Here is a 20,995-nt window from a genome sequence, read left to right on the forward strand (position 1 = left end):
CTGTGAGTTACCAGCACTGCTTGCCGTACAGCTCGCCATCAGTGGCTCACAGACAGCATTGAATATACCCCTTAAAGGGTAGAGGATATTGAACAAATGACATAGACAACAATAAAAGATTGGAGCCTATGTCCTCTAATATTGAGGGATGTCAGACCTGTATAATTATTTTGTAGTTATCCATATTCCAATAATACGAGAATGGTAGAGTCCAAAATGATTTATTAAAAGTCTTTATAAAAAGTGTTGGGACAGTTTTCATACAGAAGAGTCTTCAGTTCTCAAGATGCAAATAGATAATAATGCAACAGCATCAATTCTAATGTGAGGGACAGCCAAACTGTTACAAACGGTTACAAAGGTAAGGTTTTCAAGCTGTCCCAGGAAACGTTGAGGGCCGTAGATGCATTGGCCAAGGAAACTTAGGCCTTTATTCTGGTTGCCTCGCAAGGCAACACATTCGCAGCCCTAGACGCCACCTGCTGAATGCCGGTCTGCCTGCCCCCACTTGCACGCCGCGTTAGTTCGGCCTACGAATGGAAGAACATAAACATCCATTCGCAGGCTATGTGGAAACACCCACATCATTCGATGGTTGTGACCATCGAATAATGTGGTGAGTGCACGCATATCTAAAGGGACTCTCAGGTCTCTTGCATATGCGTGCACATTCGACAAGAACAGAGTACGCAGCTGACATCTGGTGATGTCAGCTACCCGCCCCCGGCACGGGCGGATTATCATGGGAACGTGCACTGTTTTTGTCCCCGCCTTGGGTGCGTGTGCCGCACGCACCCGGCATATACACATGCGCAGAAATGCACCTTATTCTGTCCCCCAGAATAAGGTCCTTAGTGCATTAGCTGTAAAGACACATCATGCTTACTTCCCTCAAAACCTGGAGATGTCCAGCAAAGGCAATCAGCTCAGAACTGGCATAAACCAGAGGGACCCAGGTACACTCATCTACTGTTCAGAGAAGTCTGTCACAAGTTGTCTTCATGGAAAAATTGCAACCAAAAAAGCTGACTTGAAAACAAAGCCAAACGATGCAACTATGTATGAAAACATAGGAACTGGGATGCCGAAAAAGCTCAGCAGATGCTCTGGAATACAGTTTGTTTGCTGAAGGGCTAAAGAGTGGTACAATACTGTGGTTCCTTGAAAGTTTGGGGCTCTATTTCAGAGAATGTAGTTGGTGTCCTCAATGCTGAGAAATATTCATCATGCAATACCATCAGGGAGGGGTCTGATTGACACCAAATTTATTCTGCAGCAGAACATTGACCGCAAACATACAGCCAATGTACTTAAGAACTATCTTTAGCGTAAAGATTAAGGAGTCCTGGAAGTGATGGTGTGGCACCCACAGAGCCCTGATCTCTACATCATCGAGTCTGTCTGGGATAACATGAAGACATACACAGAAGATCTGTGGTTAGTTTTCCCAAGATGTGTGGAACAGCCTCCCAACCAAATTCCTTCAAAAACTCTGTCCAACTGTAACTAGAGGAATTGATGCTTGTTTTGAAGTCAAAGCTAAAAATTGCACTCAAAGCGCACATCACATGTGCCATTTTCAGCCCCAAAAATATTGCACATGTAATAGGGTGCAAATTTTCAGACCAAGCCAGAAATGACTTTCGGTACATTTTTTAGTAAGATGTAATTTTTTTATTAACGAGAGCAGGGTTTTTGTAGGGGTTAAAAAAAAAATGTTAGGTCCCGCACCCCCAATCATAACCAGCCCTGGTCTCTTTGAGCTGGCCCTAGTTTCACAAATACAAGGGAACAAAGCGTTGGGGTCCCCCCATATTTATGAAAGCAGCACTGGGCGCATGAACAAGTCTTGGTTCCAAATATATGGGGGACAAAAAGAGGAGGGGTACCCCGTATTTTGGAACCAGCACCAGGCTCCACCAGCCAGCTGTGTAATACCTCAGCCAGAGGAAACCTTTTATGCAAGGTCCCCCGGCCAAAACATTATCACCCTGGCTGGTCAGCCCTAGTCGGGGTCCCTGGGGAACCCCCAATAGAGGGGTTCCCCAGGCTTCTCCCGTCCAGGGCTAAAGTGCAGGGCTGATTGTTTTTGTGTAGATAAAAGAATAATAAAATTAACATTAGGTTTTGATGTGGAACTACATGTCCCACCGAGCCTCCCCCACATGCATGGACTTGGAGAACCAAAGTACTCCAGATGATCACCATGCAGTTGGGGGAATGGCAGGATCTGCATCACATCAGTTATCACCGGCTAGGTCAGGAGGCACAATGGCCATGGGGGCCGCGGCATGACACACAGCGGCCAGCCGGCAGGACACCCCCCCCCCACCCAGCCATGCACAGGATTTCTCCCCTGCAGGCCCCCCAGGGCCGCACCAGCTCAGCGGTAGCGACACCCCCTGGCCTCATTGACTCACCTCCAGCCTCATTGACTCTCCCCCCGCCCCCATGCTGGCCCTCCCTACCGGAAGATGGCGCCGCAAATGGCTGCCTAGGAATGGTGAACTCAGCCATATGTAACCCCATGTCTCCAGTGTTCTGTCTCTACTATAATTGTTCTGTCCCTGCTTATATTGTTACCAACCTGGCTGCTGCAATGACAAGTGGTGCCGCTTATGGCTGCCTAGTCGCTGTGCAGCTCAGCGGGTATGTGTTCCCCGCATGTAATGTCTTAATGTAATGTATGTAATACTTTGTGGCTTAGATTACAAAAGGTGCTGCCACCATTCCTTAACCCCTTCCAGACATTTGACGTACATTTACGTCATGGTCGGGATGTACTTCCCGACGCATGGCATAAATGTACGTCATGCATTTAAAGTGTCACCGCGTCTATAGACGTGGTGACAGAGGGGAGATGGCTGCTGTCCCTGACAGCAGACATCTTCCCTCATTGCCCAGGGGGGGCAGCGAAGCCCCCCCCCATCGGCGATCGCTGCGATTGGCTGTTCAAATGTGAACAGCCAATTGCAGCGTTTTCTGTGTACCGGCGAATAACGGCGCTCGGTAACACAGGGATCGGTGGTGATTGGTGCTGTTAAGTACAGCACCAATCACCACCGGGTGTAAAGGGGTCACTGGTGGTCACCCCACCTCACCCCACCTGCCCCCAAGGCTGTGATTGGTCCGTCGGACCGACGGACCAATCACAGCCATTACACCTCAGAGAAAATAACGGAGACAGCCCTGCAGCCGCCATTCCGGTCAGGAACAGCGTGCAGAGCGGTCTCCGTGCCCATCTGTCCTCTTATACTGACCTGATCAGCGTTGGTGGTGTGGTGGCATCCGTGCTGCCTGCTGCTGGTGCTTCCTGGTTGTTGTTGTGCTGCTGCAGCGTCATTGTGTAATATAATTTTGTGCTGCTGCTGCGTCATTGTGTAATATAATTTTGTCTCTGCTGCCCCCTGCTGCCCTTTTTTGGGGTGCAGGTTTTTTTTTTTTTTATATATATACCCCGTCAGGTTGCACCAAAAGTTGTGCGCCTGCTGCCCCTCACTGCTAATCAGTGTTGCATCACTGATCAGCAGTTTTTTTAAAAAAAATTTTTTTGGAGGGTGCTGTGGGGTCTTTTTTTTAAATTTTTTTTACACCCACGGTGATTTTGTGGGTGTCCTGTGGCCGCTGAGCGCTGATCAGTGACGTACATCACTGATCAGCATTTTTGGCACAGGGTTGATCTAATTTTTTTTTTTATCAAATTCCTGTTGCCTTTGACTGATCATCAGTTTTTTTTTTTTTTTTTGAGGGTGCTGTGGGGTCTTTTTTTTATTATTTTTTTACACCCACGATGATTTTGTGGGTGTCCTGTGGCCGCTGAGCGCTGATCAGTGACGGACGTTACTGACCAACATCTGTGCTCAATTTTTGGCGCAGGAGCTTTTTTTTTTTTCTTTTAACCCCTTCAAGGTTGTACCAAAAGCTGCCTTGAAGCTGCTGCCCCTTAAGTGCACTTACACGTGTTAAAGCACTACATACACACTACATACCCCCTGTGTTGAAATAAAGTTTGTACCCCCCCTACACTATACACGTGTTGAAACACTACACTTACACAAACACAAAAATAATAAAAATGTCCCAATCATCCCAAAGACTGTTTTCAGCGGAGGAGGCATATGCCCTTATTGCCTCTGACACTGACACAGCCAGTGATGTAAGCGATGAATTTGCATTCGTCTTAAGCTCCTCTTCCTCCTCTAGTGATGAGGGACCCCCTCAAAGACGCCCCCGTAGAGCAGCTGAGACCCCCCCCCAAATGATTGATCCCGTATGGACCCCACCACCAGACAATTTTGAGCCCCAGGTTCCTGAGTTTTTGGCCAACCCAGGAATCCAATTTGATACTACAGGCCTCAAAGAAATTGACTTTTTCAAAGTATTTTTCTCGGATGATTTTATAAATTTAATGGTGGACCAAAGTAATTTATATGCCCAGCAGTTTATTGCTCAAAACCCCACGTCATCATTTGCTAGGTGGACCCCTGTAGATGCAGTAGAGATGATGACGTTTTGGGGTCTGGTGTTACATATGGGCATAGTTAAAAAGCCAGAAATTAGACAATATTGGAGTACAGATGTTCTGTACAGCACCCCACTTCATCGTATGGCCATGACCCGGACTCGTTTTGAGACGATCCTTAAATTTTTGCATTACAACAATAATGCACAGTGCCCACCCAGAGATGATCCCACCTTTGACCGGCTATTCAAAGTCAGGCCGGTCATTGATCATTTCAGCGCCAAATTTGCTGAGATGTACATCCCCGAAAAATTCATTTGTGTAGACGAATCACTTATACATTTTAAAGGAAGGGTTAAATTCCGCCAGTACCTTCCCAATAAGAGGGCAAGGTATGGCATAAAAATGTATAAGCTGTGCGAAAGTACCTCAGGGTACACCCACAGTTTTAGGGTATATGAAGGGAAGGACACAAGAATTGAACCGCCAGAATGCCCCCCCTCCCTCGTAGGTGTTAGTGGAAAGATTGTCTGGGATTTAGTGCACCCCTTCCTGGATAAGGGTTATCACCTCTATGTGGATAACTTTTACACCAGCATCCCCCTGTTTAAGGCCCTTGGTTCAAGAGGTACAGCAGCTTGCGGTACTGTGCGCAAGAACCAAAGAGGCCTCCCAAAAACGCACGTTGCCCAATTACTGAGAAAGGGTGAAAGCAGGGCACAATCCACCGAAAATATGTTGTTGGTCAAATATAAGGACAAGAGGGATGTCCTTATACTGACAACAATTCACGGAGACAGTACCACCTCCGTCCCTGTACGAGGTACCAGTACCCACACCTCAAAACCTATTTGTATCCTAGATTACAATAAGTACATGGGCGGAGTGGATCTTTCAGATCAGGTACTGAAGCCGTACAGTGCCCTGCGGAAAACAAAAATATGGTATAAGAAGCTGGCCGTGTATATCATCCAGATGGCACTGTATAACGCTTACGTACTATTCCGTTCTACCAGCCAGACGGGGACATTTATGCACTTTCAAGAGGAAGTCATAAAGGGCCTAATATTTGGGAACCAGCAGGCAGAGGGCCCCAGTACTTCTAGTACTGGCCCCAGTACTTCTAGTACTGGCCCCCGTATTGTATCAGGGCAGCATTTTCCTAACGAAATCCCCTCCACTGGAAAAAAGGGCAGGACACAAAAAAGGTGCAAAGTTTGCTATAAAAAGGGAATAAGAAAGCAAACTATTTTCCACTGTGAAACTTGCCCCGACCTATGTATGAAGGAGTGTTTTAAAATATACCACACATCTATGGATTATTAGGTTCATCATTTCACCGTGCTTCGGGGGTCTTGCTAATGCGACATAGCACCCACCATTCATTCCACCAGAATCTGTGCTGCAAAATCCAAATATCACTCCTTCCCTTCTGAGTCCTGCCATGAACCCAAATGGTATTTTTTGGTCACATATGAGGCATTGCCGTACTCGGGAGAAATTGCGGCACAGATTTTGGGTTGCTTTGTCTCCTTCATTCCTTGTGAAAATGAAAAATTTTGAGCCAGAACTGCATTTTTGTGTAAAAAAATGTAATTTTTCATTTTCACAGCCCAGTTGTACCAAAATTGGTGAAACCCCTGGGGGTTTGAAATGTACACTATACCCCTAGATGAATTCCCTGAGGGGTGTAGTTTGCAAAATGGGGTCACTTGTGGGGGGGTTCCACTGTATTGGTGCTTCGGGGGTCTTGCTAATGCGACATAGCACCCACCATTCATTCCACCAGAATCTGTGCTGCAAAATCCAAATATCACTCCTTCCCTTCTGAGTCTTGCCATGCACCCAAATGGTATTTTTTGGTCACATATGAGGCATTGCCGTACTCTGAAGAAATTGCGGCACAGATTTTGGGGTGCTTTGTCTCCTTCATTCCTTGTGAAAATGAAAAATTTTGAGCCAGAACTGCATTTTTGTGTAAAAAAATGTAATTTTTCATTTTCACAGCCCAGTTGTACCAAAATTGGTGAAACCCCTGGGGGTTTGAAATGTACACTATACCCCTAGATGAATTCCCTGAGGGGTGTAGTTTGCAAAATGGGGTCACTTTTGGGGGAGGTTCCTAATTTTTAGCATCTTATGGTGCCTAGAATCCTACATGGTGCCTAAAAAATAATCTCATAAAAAGGAGGCTCCAAAATCAAGTAGGTGCTCCTTCTATTATGAAGCCTGTGGTTTGGTCAACGTGCACACTAGGGCCACCTATAGGATATTTATGAAAACAAAAGAATTGGGGGAATCAATTTTTAGTCACATTTCTCTAGTAAAATCTACTGTGTTGCTTAGAAAAAATTAAAATTGAAAATCTGCAAAAAAAATGAAATTTTGAAATTTCACCTACACTTTGTTTTAATTCCTGTGAAACACCTAAAGGGTTAACAAACTTCCAAAATGCTGTTTTGAATACTGTGAGGGGTGCAGTTTTTGAAATGGCATCATTTATGGGGGTGTCTCACATACAAGTCCCTCAAAGTCACATCAAAACTGAACTTGTCCCTAAAAAAATCAGTGTTTGAAATTTTCTTGAAAATTTGAGAATTTGCTATTCATATTTTAAGCCTCCTAGTGTCCAAAAAAATTAAAAGGAGGTTAAAATAATGATGGCAACATAAAGTAGACATATGGTCTTTGTTAGTTATTAACTATTTTGAGTGGTATGATTATTTGTCTCACAAGCAGAAAATTTAACATTTTGCAAATTGCAAAATTTTCAATTTTTTTATGACATTTTGGTATTTTTCACAAAAAAACACAGACTGTATCGACCAAAATTTACCACTAACTTAAAGTACAATGTGTCACGAGAAAACAATCTCAAAATCACTGGGATAAGTAAAAGCAATAAAAAGTTATCCCCACATAAAGTGATATATAAATTTACACGTAGAAAAAGACTTATGTTGGGGGCACTTGTAAGAAAGGAAGGGATGTAATATGATTAATTACTCTATTAAAACTTAACGTTTATTTCTTTTACTTAGAAAAAGGTCCTATAATATCCTCTCAGTTTTATATATCTGAGCCGGATGGGACAAAAAAGGGGGAGAGGAATAATAATTATATTCCACTATTACATAAATTAACATACAGACTTACAAACATGAAGCACACACTCAGAGTGTTTGTAGAATACCCAGTGATTAATTTAGCAGATAATTATTATCCCAAGTGCAGAACTGTTTAATTCAATTTTCATACAGTCTTAATATTAGATGGTAGATTTTAGTTGGAAAAATAGAGAGCTGTTAGCTTATTATCTCCACCTATCCTCTTACTTTCACTATCTTGTTTCAGAGGATAGTGGTTCGGAGATGTCAAGGTGTTGAAGCTTGTTAGCTCTGAAGTGATAGATTTCACTATTTCCTTCTGCTGTTTGCCTGCATTTGCGCGGCAGCACTGGTGTTTAAATAACATTTACAGTGTTGCTGTTCATCTGACAGATGAACAGCAACACTGTAAATGTTATTTAAACACCAGTGCTGCCGCGCAAATGCAGGCAAACAGCAGAAGGAAATAGTGAAATCTATCACTTCAGAGCTAACAAGCTTCAACACCTTGACATCTCCGAACCACTATCCTCTGAAACAAGATAGTGAAAGTAAGAGGATAGGTGGAGATAATAAGCTAACAGCTCTCTATTTTTCCAACTAAAATCTACCATCTAATATTAAGACTGTATGAAAATTGAATTAAACAGTTCTGCACTTGGGATAATAATTATCTGCTAAATTAATCACTGGGTATTCTACAAACACTCTGAGTGTGTGCTTCATGTTTGTAAGTCTGTATGTTAATTTATGTAATAGTGGAATATAATTATTATTCCTCTCCCCCTTTTTTGTCCCATCCGGCTCAGATATATAAAACTGAGAGGATATTATAGGACCTTTTTCTAAGTAAAAGAAATAAACGTTAAGTTTTAATAGAGTAATTAATCATATTACATCCCTTCCTTTCTTACAAGTGCCCCCAACATAAGTCTTCTTTTTCTACGTGTAAATTTATGTTGTTTCTGACTTTGGGGAGCACCTCCTACCCTATCATTTTCTGATAGCTGTTCTTAAGCCTATTGAATCTGGGTATAGGAGCTTAACTGTCTTATTTGTAAATTCGTAGTACAGTGTACCAATAAGCAGGCATCCAGTGCGAAATCTACCCCCTTATACTACTGTATAAAGTGATATATGTCAGATTTGAAAAAAAGGGCTCTGTCAGGAAGGCAAAAACAGGCTGCGGCGGTAAGGGGTTAAAGATTCTGGTCCAATGGAGACTGTCTCATATCTTCTATGAAAAAACTTCCTCTCCCATATCTACTAAGAGAGAATTTGGGATGTATCTCTTTCTCTAGAAAGCAGCAAAAAAAATAAAAAAAAGGGGAATACAATTTGTACCTTAATTAGTGGACGGGTGTGGATTTCTCACTCCCACAAATTGTGGTCCATGCTGACAACATATCATCACGCAGTTGCTAACGATGTGTTGGCTGTACACTATTGCAGATGACACTGGAGTACACAGAACTCTGGTCATGTACATGGAACCAGCTTGTGATAACATGTGCTCTGTGACCCAACACGTCATCAGACTTGAATTAGCCATTAGACGATGGGATACACATGGTCAGTGATAACATTCAGGTAGACTTTGTCAATGCAATGATGCTCATTTGTTATTAAGGGGCAGATGTACGAAGCAGCGTTAAGTGCTTAAGTAGCACTTAACGCCACTAAATGGACTTTTTAACGTTTTGGGGAAATGTACGAAAGGGGCTTTTTACGTCCCCCTGAGGCAGCCCTGAACTTAACGTTCAGGCGCTGTCCTCCTATTTGAAGTTATGGCTTTTACGTCGCAGGCAATGTATTATTGCCTTCCCCGACGTTAAGCCCGCTGTTTCTCTTCGCCAGCCTCAGGCTGGCGTTAGGTGTGTTTTAAAAAAAATAAAAATAAAGATTTGTCCTTTGATTGTTCACTCCTATGTTTCTTTCGCTGAGGTAAGCCATTGATATATTCGGATCTCTATGCAAATGTCATTTAATATTATTCGGACCTCCCCTTCTCAATACAACTTGTACCCGCCTGCTTCCCAGCATCTGTCCCTCTTTTTTTTTATCCTTTTTTTTCCCATTCAAAGGTTTTTAGCACTGCCCCGCTCCTCCGGAACAGCGACAACAAAAATGAATAATAGGCATACTTAAAAGAGGTATTCCTATTATTCATTTATGTTGTTGCTGTTCCTGTCTAATGCCCTCTCCTCCCTCTCTCCATTACCGGCATTTAGATGAACCGCCGGATCTCCCCACCGCCTGCTACCCCGCCGCCTCCTACAACGCACCTCTCCCCCATCCTTTACAATCATTTTTTCCTCCTCTGGTTTTTTTGTTAATTTTGTAATCTAATTGTTAATAGCTTCTTCTCTCCTCCTTCCCCCCCAGCGTACATGTTACCCCCTTTGCTGCACCACACCTGTCCGCACCCCTACACCTGTCTTCCTTCTTAATCGTTCATTTATGTCTTTTTATTTTAGATTTAGTATAATTTATGTATGCCTGCACTCTCACATCCTCCCCCCTGGCAGCATGTCCCCCCCTCCCCCTGGCGCATCCGTGCCTGACCGCTGTCACACTGCCTACGCTGGCTGCTCCCACCACCTATCCCCCTTTTTTTAATTTTATTTATTCCCTATTTTTTTACATCTTTTATTTTTTGCCCTGCTCCCCTCTCCCCTGGCAACATGTCCCCCCCTCCCCCTGGCGCATCCGTGCCTGACCGCTGGCACAGTGCAGCCCCTGCCTGCTCCCACCACCTATCCCCCTTTATTTTAATTTATTAAATCCCTATTTTTTTGCATCCTAATTTTTTTGCCCTGCTCCCCTCTGCTCTCCTCCCAACCTGGCAACATGTCCCCCCCTCCCCCTGGCGCATCCGTGCCTGACCGCTGTCACACTGCCGACGCTGGCTGCTCCCACCACCTATTCCCCTTTTTTTTTATTTTATTTTTTTATTCCCTATTTTTTTATATCTTTTTTTTTTTCCCTGCTCCCCTCTGCTCTCTTCCCCCCTGGCAACATGTCCCTCCCTCCCCCTGGCGCATCCGTGCCTGACCGCTGGCACAGTACAGCCGCTACCTACTCCCACCAGCTATCCCCCTTTATTTTAATTTATTTATTCCCTAATTTTTTGCATCCTAATTTTTTTGACCTGCTCTCCTCCCCCCTGGCAACATGTCCCCCCCTCCCCCTGGCGCATGCCTGTCCGCTGGCATACTGCCGACGCTGCCTGCTCCCACCAGCTATCCCCTTTTTTTTTATTCCCTATTTTTTTTACACCTTTTTTGTTTTGACCTGCTCCCCTCTGCTCTCCTCCCCCCCTGGCAGCATGTCCCCCCCTCCCCCTGGCGCATGCCTGTCCGCTGGCACACTGCCGACGCTGCCTGCTCCCACCAGCTATCCCCCCTTTTTTATTTTTTTATTCCCTATTTTTTTTACATCTTTTATTTTTTGACCTGCTCCCCTCTGCTCTCCTCCCCCCCTGGCAGCATGTCCCCCCCCCTCCCCCTGGCGCATCCGTGCCTGACCGCTGGCACAGTGCAGCCGCTGCCTGCTCCCACCACCTATCCCCCTTATTTTTTATTTATTTATTCCCTATTTTTTTATATCCTTATTTTTTTGCCCTGCTCCTGTCTGCTATCCTCCCCCCCCCCCCCCCCCCTGGCAACATGTCCCCCGTTCCCCTGGCGCATCCGTGCCTGACAGCTGGAACAGTGCAGCCGCTGCCTGCTCCCTCCACCGTGACCTATCCCCCTTTTTTTAATTTATTTATTTATTCCCTTATTTTTAACAGCTTTTTTTTTTTTTTTTTGCCCAGCTCCTCTGTCTTATCCTCCACCCTGGCAACATGCCCCCCCCCCCCCCCATGCCGCAAGCGCATCTGACCGCTGGCGCAGTGCAGCCGCTGCCTGCTCCCACCAGCTATCCCCCTTTTTTTTATTTTATTTTTCCTCTTTTTTTTTTTCATCTATATATTATGTGCCCTACACCACTCTTTCAGCCTCTTCCCCCTGGCAACATTCCCCTTCCCCCTCCCCCCTGCCGCATCCGCGCCTGATCGCATGTTTCAGCCGACACCGCATCCTTTCATTCTCCTCTCCACCTCTGCTATCATTTTTGTTAATATCCTTCTTTTTTCTATAGTTATTTATTTCCAGTTTTACAATGCTTCTTTCTTCTACTCCTCACCCAGGCTACGTGTTGCCCCTCTGCTACAATACACATGTCCGTTAGCGCACCCACCGCAGCCAGCTTCCCTTCTCCTATCCCCCGTCTAGTTCATTCATTAAAAACCATCTTTTTCTGTAAAATACCCTGCTGCTCTCTATTCTCCTACACCCTCAGGCAACTCATCCACCCCTGCCACACCTGCAACTGAGCGCAGGCACACGCTGGCGCACACTTGCTTTTTCCTATCCCCATTATTATTCATTTAATCCCCCATTTCGTATATTTTTAACCAGAAACCTCTCCCCACCTCCCTTCTTGGATTCGGCAAATATGCCGGGGTGCAGCTGTTGACATCTGACATTGACCTTCCGTCGACCACTGCACCGCTATTTTCCCTCTTCTTTTACACACATATTTCTTTTTTTAATTATTTAATATCCATCAGAACCTTTCTCTTCAATCACATGTAGATGTTACTGCAGCCTGCCAATAGTGTTTAAAACACTGCATTGCTCATGCTGCCCTGGGTTTTGTTGGTACGCGTTTTTATTTATTTATTTTGCTGCTGGGGAAGGGGGAAACTTGTTTTTTTGAACTGATACCAGCCAGCCAATCACAGCTTGCTGCATCATGGCTCCGCCCCCTTGAGCTGCTATATTAGCCAGCTCCAGAGAGGGAGCAGCCAGTCCGACGGTGCTGGAGGAGCAGCGAAGAGCTCCAGAAGAGAGGCAAGCCCTGGGAAAGGGGGTGGCTCTGCAAAAGAGCTGCTTCAAGGGCCACCTCCCCCCAGGTGAAGCACACGGAAGGAGATGGACAAAGCCCTTGGAAAAAGGGGGTGGCCCAGCAAAAGAGCTGCTTAAAGGGCCACCACCCCCCAGGTGAAGCACACGGAAGGAGATGGACAAAGCCCTTGGAAAAAGGGGGTGGCCCAGCAAAAGAGCTGCTTCAAGGGCCACCTCCCCACCCAGGTGAAGCACACCGAAGGAGACGGAGAAGCCCTGGGGAAGGGGGTGGCCCAGCAAAAGAGCTGCTTCAAGGGCCACCTCCCCACCCAGGTGAAGCACACCGAAGGAGACGGAGAAGCCCTGGGGAAGGGGGGTGGCCCAGCAAAAGAGCTGCTTCAAGGGCCACCTCCCCACCCAGGTGAAGCACACCGAAGGAGACGGAGAAGCCCTGGGGAAGGGGGTGGCCCAGCAAAAGAGCTGCTTCAAGGGCCACCTCCCCACCCAGGTGAAGCACACCGAAGGAGACGGAGAAGCCCTGGGGAAGGGGGTGGCCCAGCAAAAGAGCTGCTTCAAGGGCCACCTCCCCACCCAGGTGAAGCACACCGAAGGAGACGGAGAAGCCCTGGGGAAGGGGGGTGGCCCAGCAAAAGAGCTGCTTCAAGGGCCACCTCCCCCCCAGGTGAAGCACACGGCAGGAGACGGAGAAGCCCTGGGGAAGGGGGTGGCCCAGCAAAAGAGCTGCTTCAAGGGCCACCTCCCCACCCAGGTGAAGCACACGGAAGGAGACGGAGAAGCCCTGGGGAAGGGGGGTGGCCCAGCAAAAGAGCTGCTTCAAGGGCCACCTCCCCCCCCCAGGTGAAGCACACGGCAGGAGACGGAGAAGCCCTGGGGAAGGGGGGTGGCCCAGCAAAATAGCTGCTTCAAGGGCCCGGACCCACGGAACCTACCTATGGGCTCAAGACAGGTAAGTATAAGTATGTGTGGGCTTTGGATGTATTAAAGTTTCATTTTTAAATGGGTCTCTGTGTTTATTTAACTATTTCTTTTACTGTGGAACTACAAGTGCCTGGCGGGCCCTTTAAAGCCCCGCACGCTGGGACTTGTGATTCTCCAAGTCCCTGCATGCGGGGGAGGCTTGCTGGGACTCATAGTTCCACAGCCCTGATTGGCTGAGCTATGCAAATGCGTCTCCATGGAGACGCATCGGCCAATCACGCTCTCAGCCTCTGTAGCGCTGGGACAGCGCTACAGAGGCTGTTAGCAGCATCGGAGAGAGACGGTTCTCCCCGCTGTCAGTGCGGGGAGAGCTGGCTGTGAAGAGGACAGCGCTGGACCTGGATTGGTGAGTAAATTTGTGTAAAAGTGAGGTGTGTGGATGTGTGTGTAATAAAGTTTTACTTCTCTGTGTGTGTGTTTTTTTTAACATTCTTTTTACAGGTGGACTACAAGTCCCAGCGGGCCCATTAATGCCCCGCATGCTGGGACTTGTGGTTCTCCAAGTCCCAGCATGTGGGGGAGGTCTGTTGGCACTTGTAGTTCTCCTGTATCAAGCGATGTTATGTATGTAAGATTTAACCATATCAGGCCGGCGTCCACTGGCCACGGACGCTGGTGACAGCCCCAGGCTTCAGCCCTGGACGGGTGAAGCCTGGGGGGGGGGGGGACCCCTTTATGGGGGGGGTCCCCACTCCTCCAGGTACCCCGTCCAAGGCTGACCAGCCACGGTGCTCATGTTTCGGCCGGGGGACCTTATATAAAAAGTGTCCCCCGGCTGTGGCATGACACCGAGGGCTGTTGGAGCCCGGTGCTGGTTTCAAAATACGGGGGACCCCCAGTTTTTTTGTCCCCCGTATTTTTGGAACCAGGACCGGTCCAAGAGTCCGGGGCTGGTTTCAGAAATACGGGGGACCCCTATGCTTTTTGTCCCCCGTATTTTTGGAACCAGCCCCGGCTCAATGAGCCCGGGGCTGGTTATGCTCAGGAGGGGGGACCCCACGCTATTTTTTGTCAAAAAACACTTTTCCACATTTTTTGACACAGGGCCATGCACAGATCTCTATTATCTGTGCAGGGTTCTGGCCAAATCGCATAACAGAACCTGGTCTGATTTTTTGACACATTTTTCAAATTCGCATCTCATTAAATATGCGAATTGTATACTTTTCAATGGCAAAACATCTGGATGCGAGTTCTGGTAATATACAGTTTTTAATAGGTGGAATGCAGCTCCCAGGAGTGACTATTGTATGATGTAAAAATTTAGATACTTTTCCCTTGAATTTCTTGTTGCTGTTTATTTTGAAACAATTTTAGCAAAGAAGGTCACACTTTGCTAAAATTGTAACAAAACAAACAGCTACTAGAAAATTATGGGAAAAGTATCTAAATGTATAAATAATACAATAGACACTCCTGGGAGCTGCATTCCAGCTATTAAAAACAGTATATTACTATAAATCACAGAGAAATTGAGGTAAATTGATACTGTGTGGCAAACAGTGAATAAACAGACTTATAACCAAAGGCCTATTTTTTAAATCTATAAACACACCTTTCCAAATCTTTATAAGTGTAGTGGCACTTCACACTATATGTATGTTTGTCTAATGTGTGTTCTAAAATCTTGAACCTCTCAAACATTTTCACAACCCATAAGGAGGGATAGCCCCCGCGGACCTATAAATTAAAAGAACACGGACCCAACTCCTCCTTATCTTTAAAAACAAAAAGTATTTAATTTGTAAAATGACATCCTATTTAGATGTGCATCCATAGCGCAAATCCTTCTCTTCTTCTTTATTGATTATACCCAGCCTGCCAGGATAGCACCCCCGCCACAGAAAATTTCTAATAACAGGCGGCCTTAAAAATCCCACAAATTAAAAGGTTTTAAATCAATAGTGTGCGGATTATCACTCTCCCTCCCCTCGCATCTCTTACAATCTCTGTAGTTCTCCCAAGTATGTGACACCGATGGTGGTCTACAGGTACTCCGGGTCCCTTCCCCTGGGCTTCTCCGTCTCCTTCCGTGTGCCTCACCTGGGGGGGGGGGAGGTGGCCCTTGAAGCAGCTCTTTTGCTGGGCCACCCCCCCTTCCCCAGGGCTTCTCCGTCTCCTTCCGTGTGCTTCACCTGGGGGGGGGAGGTGGCTCTTGAAGCAGCTCTTTTGCTGGGCCACCCCCCTTCCCCAGGGCTTCTCCGTCTCCTGCCGTGTGCTTCACCTGGGGGGGGGGGGGGGGGGGGAGGTGGCCCTTGAAGCAGCTCTTTTGCTGGGCCACCCCCCTTCCCCAGGGCTTCTCCGTCTCCTGCCGTGTGCTTCACCTGGGGGGGGGGGGGGGGAGGTGGCCCTTGAAGCAGCTCTTTTGCTGGGCCACCCCCCTTCCCCAGGGCTTCGTCTCCTGCCGTGTGCTTCACCTGGGGGGGAGGTGGCCCTTGAAGCAGCTCTTTTGCTGGGCCACCCCCTTTTTCCCTGGGCTTTGGCTGTCTCCTTCTGTGTGCTTCACCTGGAGGGAGGTGGCCCTTGAAGCAGCTCTTTTGCTGGGCCACCCCCTTTTTCCGAGGGCTTCTCCATCTTCATCTGTGTGCTTCACCTGGGGGGGAGGTGGCCCTTGAAGCAGCTCTTTTGCTGGGCCACCCCCCTTTTCCCAGGGCTTCTCCATCTCCTTCTGTGTGCTTCACCTGGGGGGAGGTGGCCCTTGAAGCAGCTCTTTTGCAGGGCCACCCCCTTTTTCCCTGGGCTTTGTCCATCTCCTTCCGTGTGCTTCACCTAGGGGGAGGTGGCCCTTGAAGCAGCTCTTTTGCTGGGCCACCCCCTTTCCCAGGGCTTGCCTATCTTCAGGAGCTCTTCACTGCTCCTCCATCACCGTCGGACTGGCTGCTCCCTCTCTGGAGCTGGCTAATATAGCAGCTAAAGGGGGCGGAGCCATGATGCAGCAAGCTGTGATTGGCTGCCTGGATTCATTTAAAAAAAAGAAGTTTTCCCCCTCTCCAGCCGCAAAATAAATAAATAAATAAATAAAAGCACGTACCATAAAACCCCAGGACAGCATTAAAGCAGTGTTTTAAACACTATTGTCAGGCTGCAGTAATCACCTAGATGTGGCTGAAGACTAAAGTTCTGATGGATATTAAATAATAAAAAAAAAACAATCAGATATGTGTGTAAAAAGAAGGGGGAAAATAGTGGTGCAGTGAGTGACGGAAGGTCAGTGTCGGGTGTGGACAGCTGCACCCCGGCATACTTGCCGATTCCAAGAAGGGAGGTGGGGAGAGGTTTATGAATAAAAATATCCTAAATGGGGGATTAAATGAATAATAATGGGGATATGAAAAAGTAAGTGTGCGCCAGCGTGTGCCTGCGCTCTGGTGCGGATGCGGCAGGGGTGGATAAGTTGTCAGTGGTTATAGGATAATAGAGTGAAGCAGGGAAATTTGGTAATAAATAGATGCTTTTTAATGAATGAACTAGACGGGGGGATAGGAGAAGGGAAGCTTGCTGCGGTGGGTGCGCTATCGGTCATGTGTGATGTAGTAGAGAGGCAACATGTAGCCAGGGTGAGGAGTAGATGAAAGAAGTAGTGTAAAATCGGAAATAAAAAACTATAGAACTAAGAAGGATAATAAAAAAATGATAGCAAAGGTGGAGAAGAGAATGAATGGATGCAGCGCTGGCTGTAACATGCGATCAGGTGCGGTTGCGGCAGGGGGGAAACATGTCGCCAGGGGGAGGTGGATAAGAGAGAGGAGCAGGGCATAAAAATAAAGAAATAAAAAAATAGGGAATAAATAAATAAAAATAAGGGGGATAGGTGGTGGGAGCAGGCAGCGGCATCACTGTGCCAGCGTTCAGGCACGGATGCGGCAGGGGTGAGGACATGTTGCCAGGTGGGGGGGGGGGGGGGGGGGATAGCAGAGAGGTGCAGTGCATAAAAATGAAGAAAAAAAGATTTCTAAACAATAGGGAATAAAATAATAAATAAAAAAAGGGGGATCGGTGGTGATCGGTGGTGTGAACAGGCAGCGGCTGCACTGTGCCAGCGCTCAGGCAAGGATGCGGCAGGGGGGGGGGGGGAGGGGACATGTTGCCAGGGTAGGGGGGAGGATAGCAGAGAGGAGAAGGGCAAAAAAAAATATTATAAAAAATAGGGAATAAATTAAAAAAGGGGCATAGGTGGTGGGATTAGGCAGCGGCTGCACTGTGCCAGCGGTCAGGCACCGATGCGGCAGATGGGGGGGGGGGGGGGGGAATAGGGGGAGTAAATTAAATGTACAAAACGGGGGACTGGTGAAGGAAAGTTGTCAGCCGTGGCCAGCGGTCAGGTACTGATTCGGCAGGGGGAGGGGAAATGTTGCTAAGGGTAGAGGAGCAGGGACAAAAATATATAGATATAAAATAAAGAAAAGAATAAATAAAAAAGTAACAAAAAAGGCGAGAGGTGATGGGAAGAAGGCGGCATTTGCTGTGGCAGCGAGAGCAAATGGGCAGGTGCTTTGAAAGCTGAGTTGGGGGGGGGGGGGGGGACATGCAGCCTAGGGGAAGAGGATGAGACAGGTGCAGGCATACATAAATTAGACGAATTTGCTGGGAAGGGGAGGGGGGTTGGGGGCTGAGGAGCTGCACATTTGAAAGGACCATGGTCAAATAACCCTCCCCCTCACCGCCGATCACGGCAGCATGGCGACAGATTGCTCTACTGCCAGCAAGCAGGCGCTGCCTCCTTCCCCGCTCCTGTCCCCCGTTCTATATTTTCCAGGTCGGTTTTAATTTCTTTTAAAAAAATGTAAAGAAAGGTGGGATAGGAGCGGGGAAGCCAACGGAGCCAGCATGCTGACATGAGAGGTTGGTGTCGCCATGCTGGTGTGATGGAAGGGAGGGGAGAGATGCGCAGTAAAAAAAAAAAAAAAAGAAACGGGGGGAGGAAAAAAGGAAGCGGGGAGGGGAGCAAGGAAACCAGCGGAGTCAGCATGCTGACATGAGAGGCAGGAGTCGGCATTCTGCCAGGGTCAGCGTAGGGGAGAGGAGCTGTTAAAAAAGTTAATAAAAAACAGGCCTGGAAAAGAGAGAACAGGGAAGGAGGTGGCGCTCGCTTGCTGACAGCAGCACGCTGTCGTCGTGCTGCCGAGATCGGAGGAGAGGGTGGGAGGCTTATTTGACCATGGTCCTTTTCAAAACTGCTGTGCCGCCGGGTCCCCCAGAGAGCGACGGCGCGGCATGAGAGATGGTGGAAAACCCTTTCAAAAGACCGGGCGTCTGCTGATTGGCAGAGATCTCAGCCAATCAGCAGCAGCACAGTCATTTGAAAAGGATGGATTCTATTCTCCCGCTCGCTGTGGGGACCGTGGAGAAGTAATCAGGCAATTGGCAGCAGCGGGAGTATGGAAACCATCCATTTCAAAAGTCAGAGCGGTCGGCGAATGGCTGAGCGCTAAGCCAATCAGCATGTGGCGGCCAGGCTTTTGAATAAGATTTTTAGGGAATCTCCCACCGGGTCCCTACGGCGAAGTGATTTAACTCGGCGGGGTCCCTACAGTGTTAGGGAAATAATTGCATCAAGAAGGGGGGTGGCGCATAAAGGGGGGGGGGGTCTTGGAGGGGGGCTAGGGGTTTAGGAGAAAATAGCTGATTTCAATTTAAAAACAAAAAAAAATAGAAAATTAGAAAGAGGGTATAGCAGCAGGGAAGCCGGTAGCGGCAGCATGCTGACAGTAGAGACCGGTGTCAGCATGCCAATTGCCGGTGGAGACCACATAACATTATTAAAAATAAACTACAAATCTAACTTGCCAAGGCCAGAAACATATATTAAACAGCTCTGTAGAGTAGAGTCAACGGAGAGGAGGCACAATGCTGAGGACATAGCAGCCAACCAATCAATAGCATTAAAAAAGCACATGTGACATGAAAAAAAAAAAGACCAAAGAAGAAGACATGCGCAGTACAGGGTGAAGAGGACGTTACACTACAGACGATAAAAAACAACAATTACAAAGAGGAGGTGAGTTAACGATTAACGTTACTCACTAGCGCCATCTTAATACATTAGGGTGATTTCTGTCCCTGCTCCTGAGCGTTATGCCAGGAGAAGAGGGAAACGTTAAATTACACACGTTAAGGGCAGATTGATACATCTGCCCCAATGTGTCTAAAGTAGGGGTGGGTAACATGAGGCCCACAAACCAATCCTGACTGGCTTGCTGCCCTCCACCAGTGCAAAATGACAAGCAGCCTGATTGGCGGAGCTGCTTGTCATCGCACTACAGCAGTGAGCAGTCCCAACCCACGATGCTGCGGAGGAGAGCTTGGACACATCATGAGTGCAGCTAGGATTCCCTTTGTGATGTCAGGCATGGGGGGTGTAGCCAAAGTGCCTGCTTCTCTCCCACCATGCCAATGCCGTGCCTGATCGCTAATCCCCCCCACCCCCACACACTCTGTCACTAGGTGGCAGGATGCTCTGAGGAGGCCCCAACAGGTCAGGTCGGGTCAAGCAATGGTTTGCATTTTGGCGAGTGTGCACCAACTGGAGCCTCAGTTACCGGTTAGCTGAGGGGCGGGGAACCTGGGGCAGTGTTCTGCTTCTATAGAAAATTCTCTACGAGGTTTGAAGTGCTAAACTTTCATAGATGCGGTTCTGTACCTATGGTTATTTTATTTTATGTTACTTTATTAACAAAGGCTTTTCTGCAGCAGACGCGCTGGAAGATTTTTTTTTTGGGAACCATTTTTGGTCAAATCTATTTTATATGTCATCAACACAGAAGTTTAATGGTTTCTAAGGTTCCCAGGCTCCCTCATCTGACCCCAACAATTTTTCCATGCTATTAAAATCACAATTCTTCCCAAATCTGTGGTTTTGTCTTAACACCTGAACCCCTCAATCAAGTGTGTATGTTTTTATGCAATATTTATGTTTAATGAACAATTAAATGTTAGTATTATTGAGCTGCATATATATATATATATATATATATATTATAATATGTGACAGTAACCATACACAACACACACACACACACACATACTGTACACACACACACACCTATAGATGCTCAAAAGGCATACTTACAAATACAAAGGATAACGGTGATCTCAAATCTTACCTGCATCAGTGTGTAGTAGATACCAGCTAATCCATGGGCTGCTCCGACATAATGTTTCTTGTGCCACTGATACAGCAGGGGGCAACGTTCTGTCTTGTGCTCCTCTTTAGACAAATTTTTCCCAGATTCTATAATAGCATCCACAAGCTGCAGACAGATACCAATATGTAATCAAGTAGGGCTCAGCAATGGAAATCTCTGTTGAATCTATTTTCTACCAGTTTTTAAGAAACATACACCAATTTATGAGCACCATACAAATCAAAGTGTATCCCAGTGACTGACAATACAGAGATCATCCAAGGGACCAGAGATGAACTTAGCGTTCGCCATACAATATGGAGACAATCCTAGCTTTTAACAAATCAGTTCTGTTATGTTAACAATATTAGTTTCATAGCTGCAGATGTTCTATGTCTGACATGAACCAGC

The 20,995-nt window shown here is 47.0% G+C and overlaps 1 protein-coding gene across 1 annotated transcript in view; it reads right to left on the bottom strand.

Annotated features, from left to right (window-relative positions):
* LANCL2 (LanC like glutathione S-transferase 2) overlaps window positions 1–20,995 on the bottom strand; it is a 78,457-nt gene that overhangs the window by 17,961 nt on the left and 39,501 nt on the right. The window contains exon 5 of the mRNA XM_083188536.1: window positions 20,564–20,710. Within this exon, the coding sequence (XP_083044662.1) occupies window positions 20,564–20,710 (147 nt within the window). The remainder of the gene's footprint in view (window positions 1–20,563; window positions 20,711–20,995) is intronic.

The sequence above is a fragment of the Crinia signifera genome, chromosome 5 (assembly GCF_055691185.1).
Source record: "Crinia signifera chromosome 5, ASM5569118v1, whole genome shotgun sequence".
NCBI classification, from domain to species: domain Eukaryota; kingdom Metazoa; phylum Chordata; class Amphibia; order Anura; family Myobatrachidae; genus Crinia; species Crinia signifera.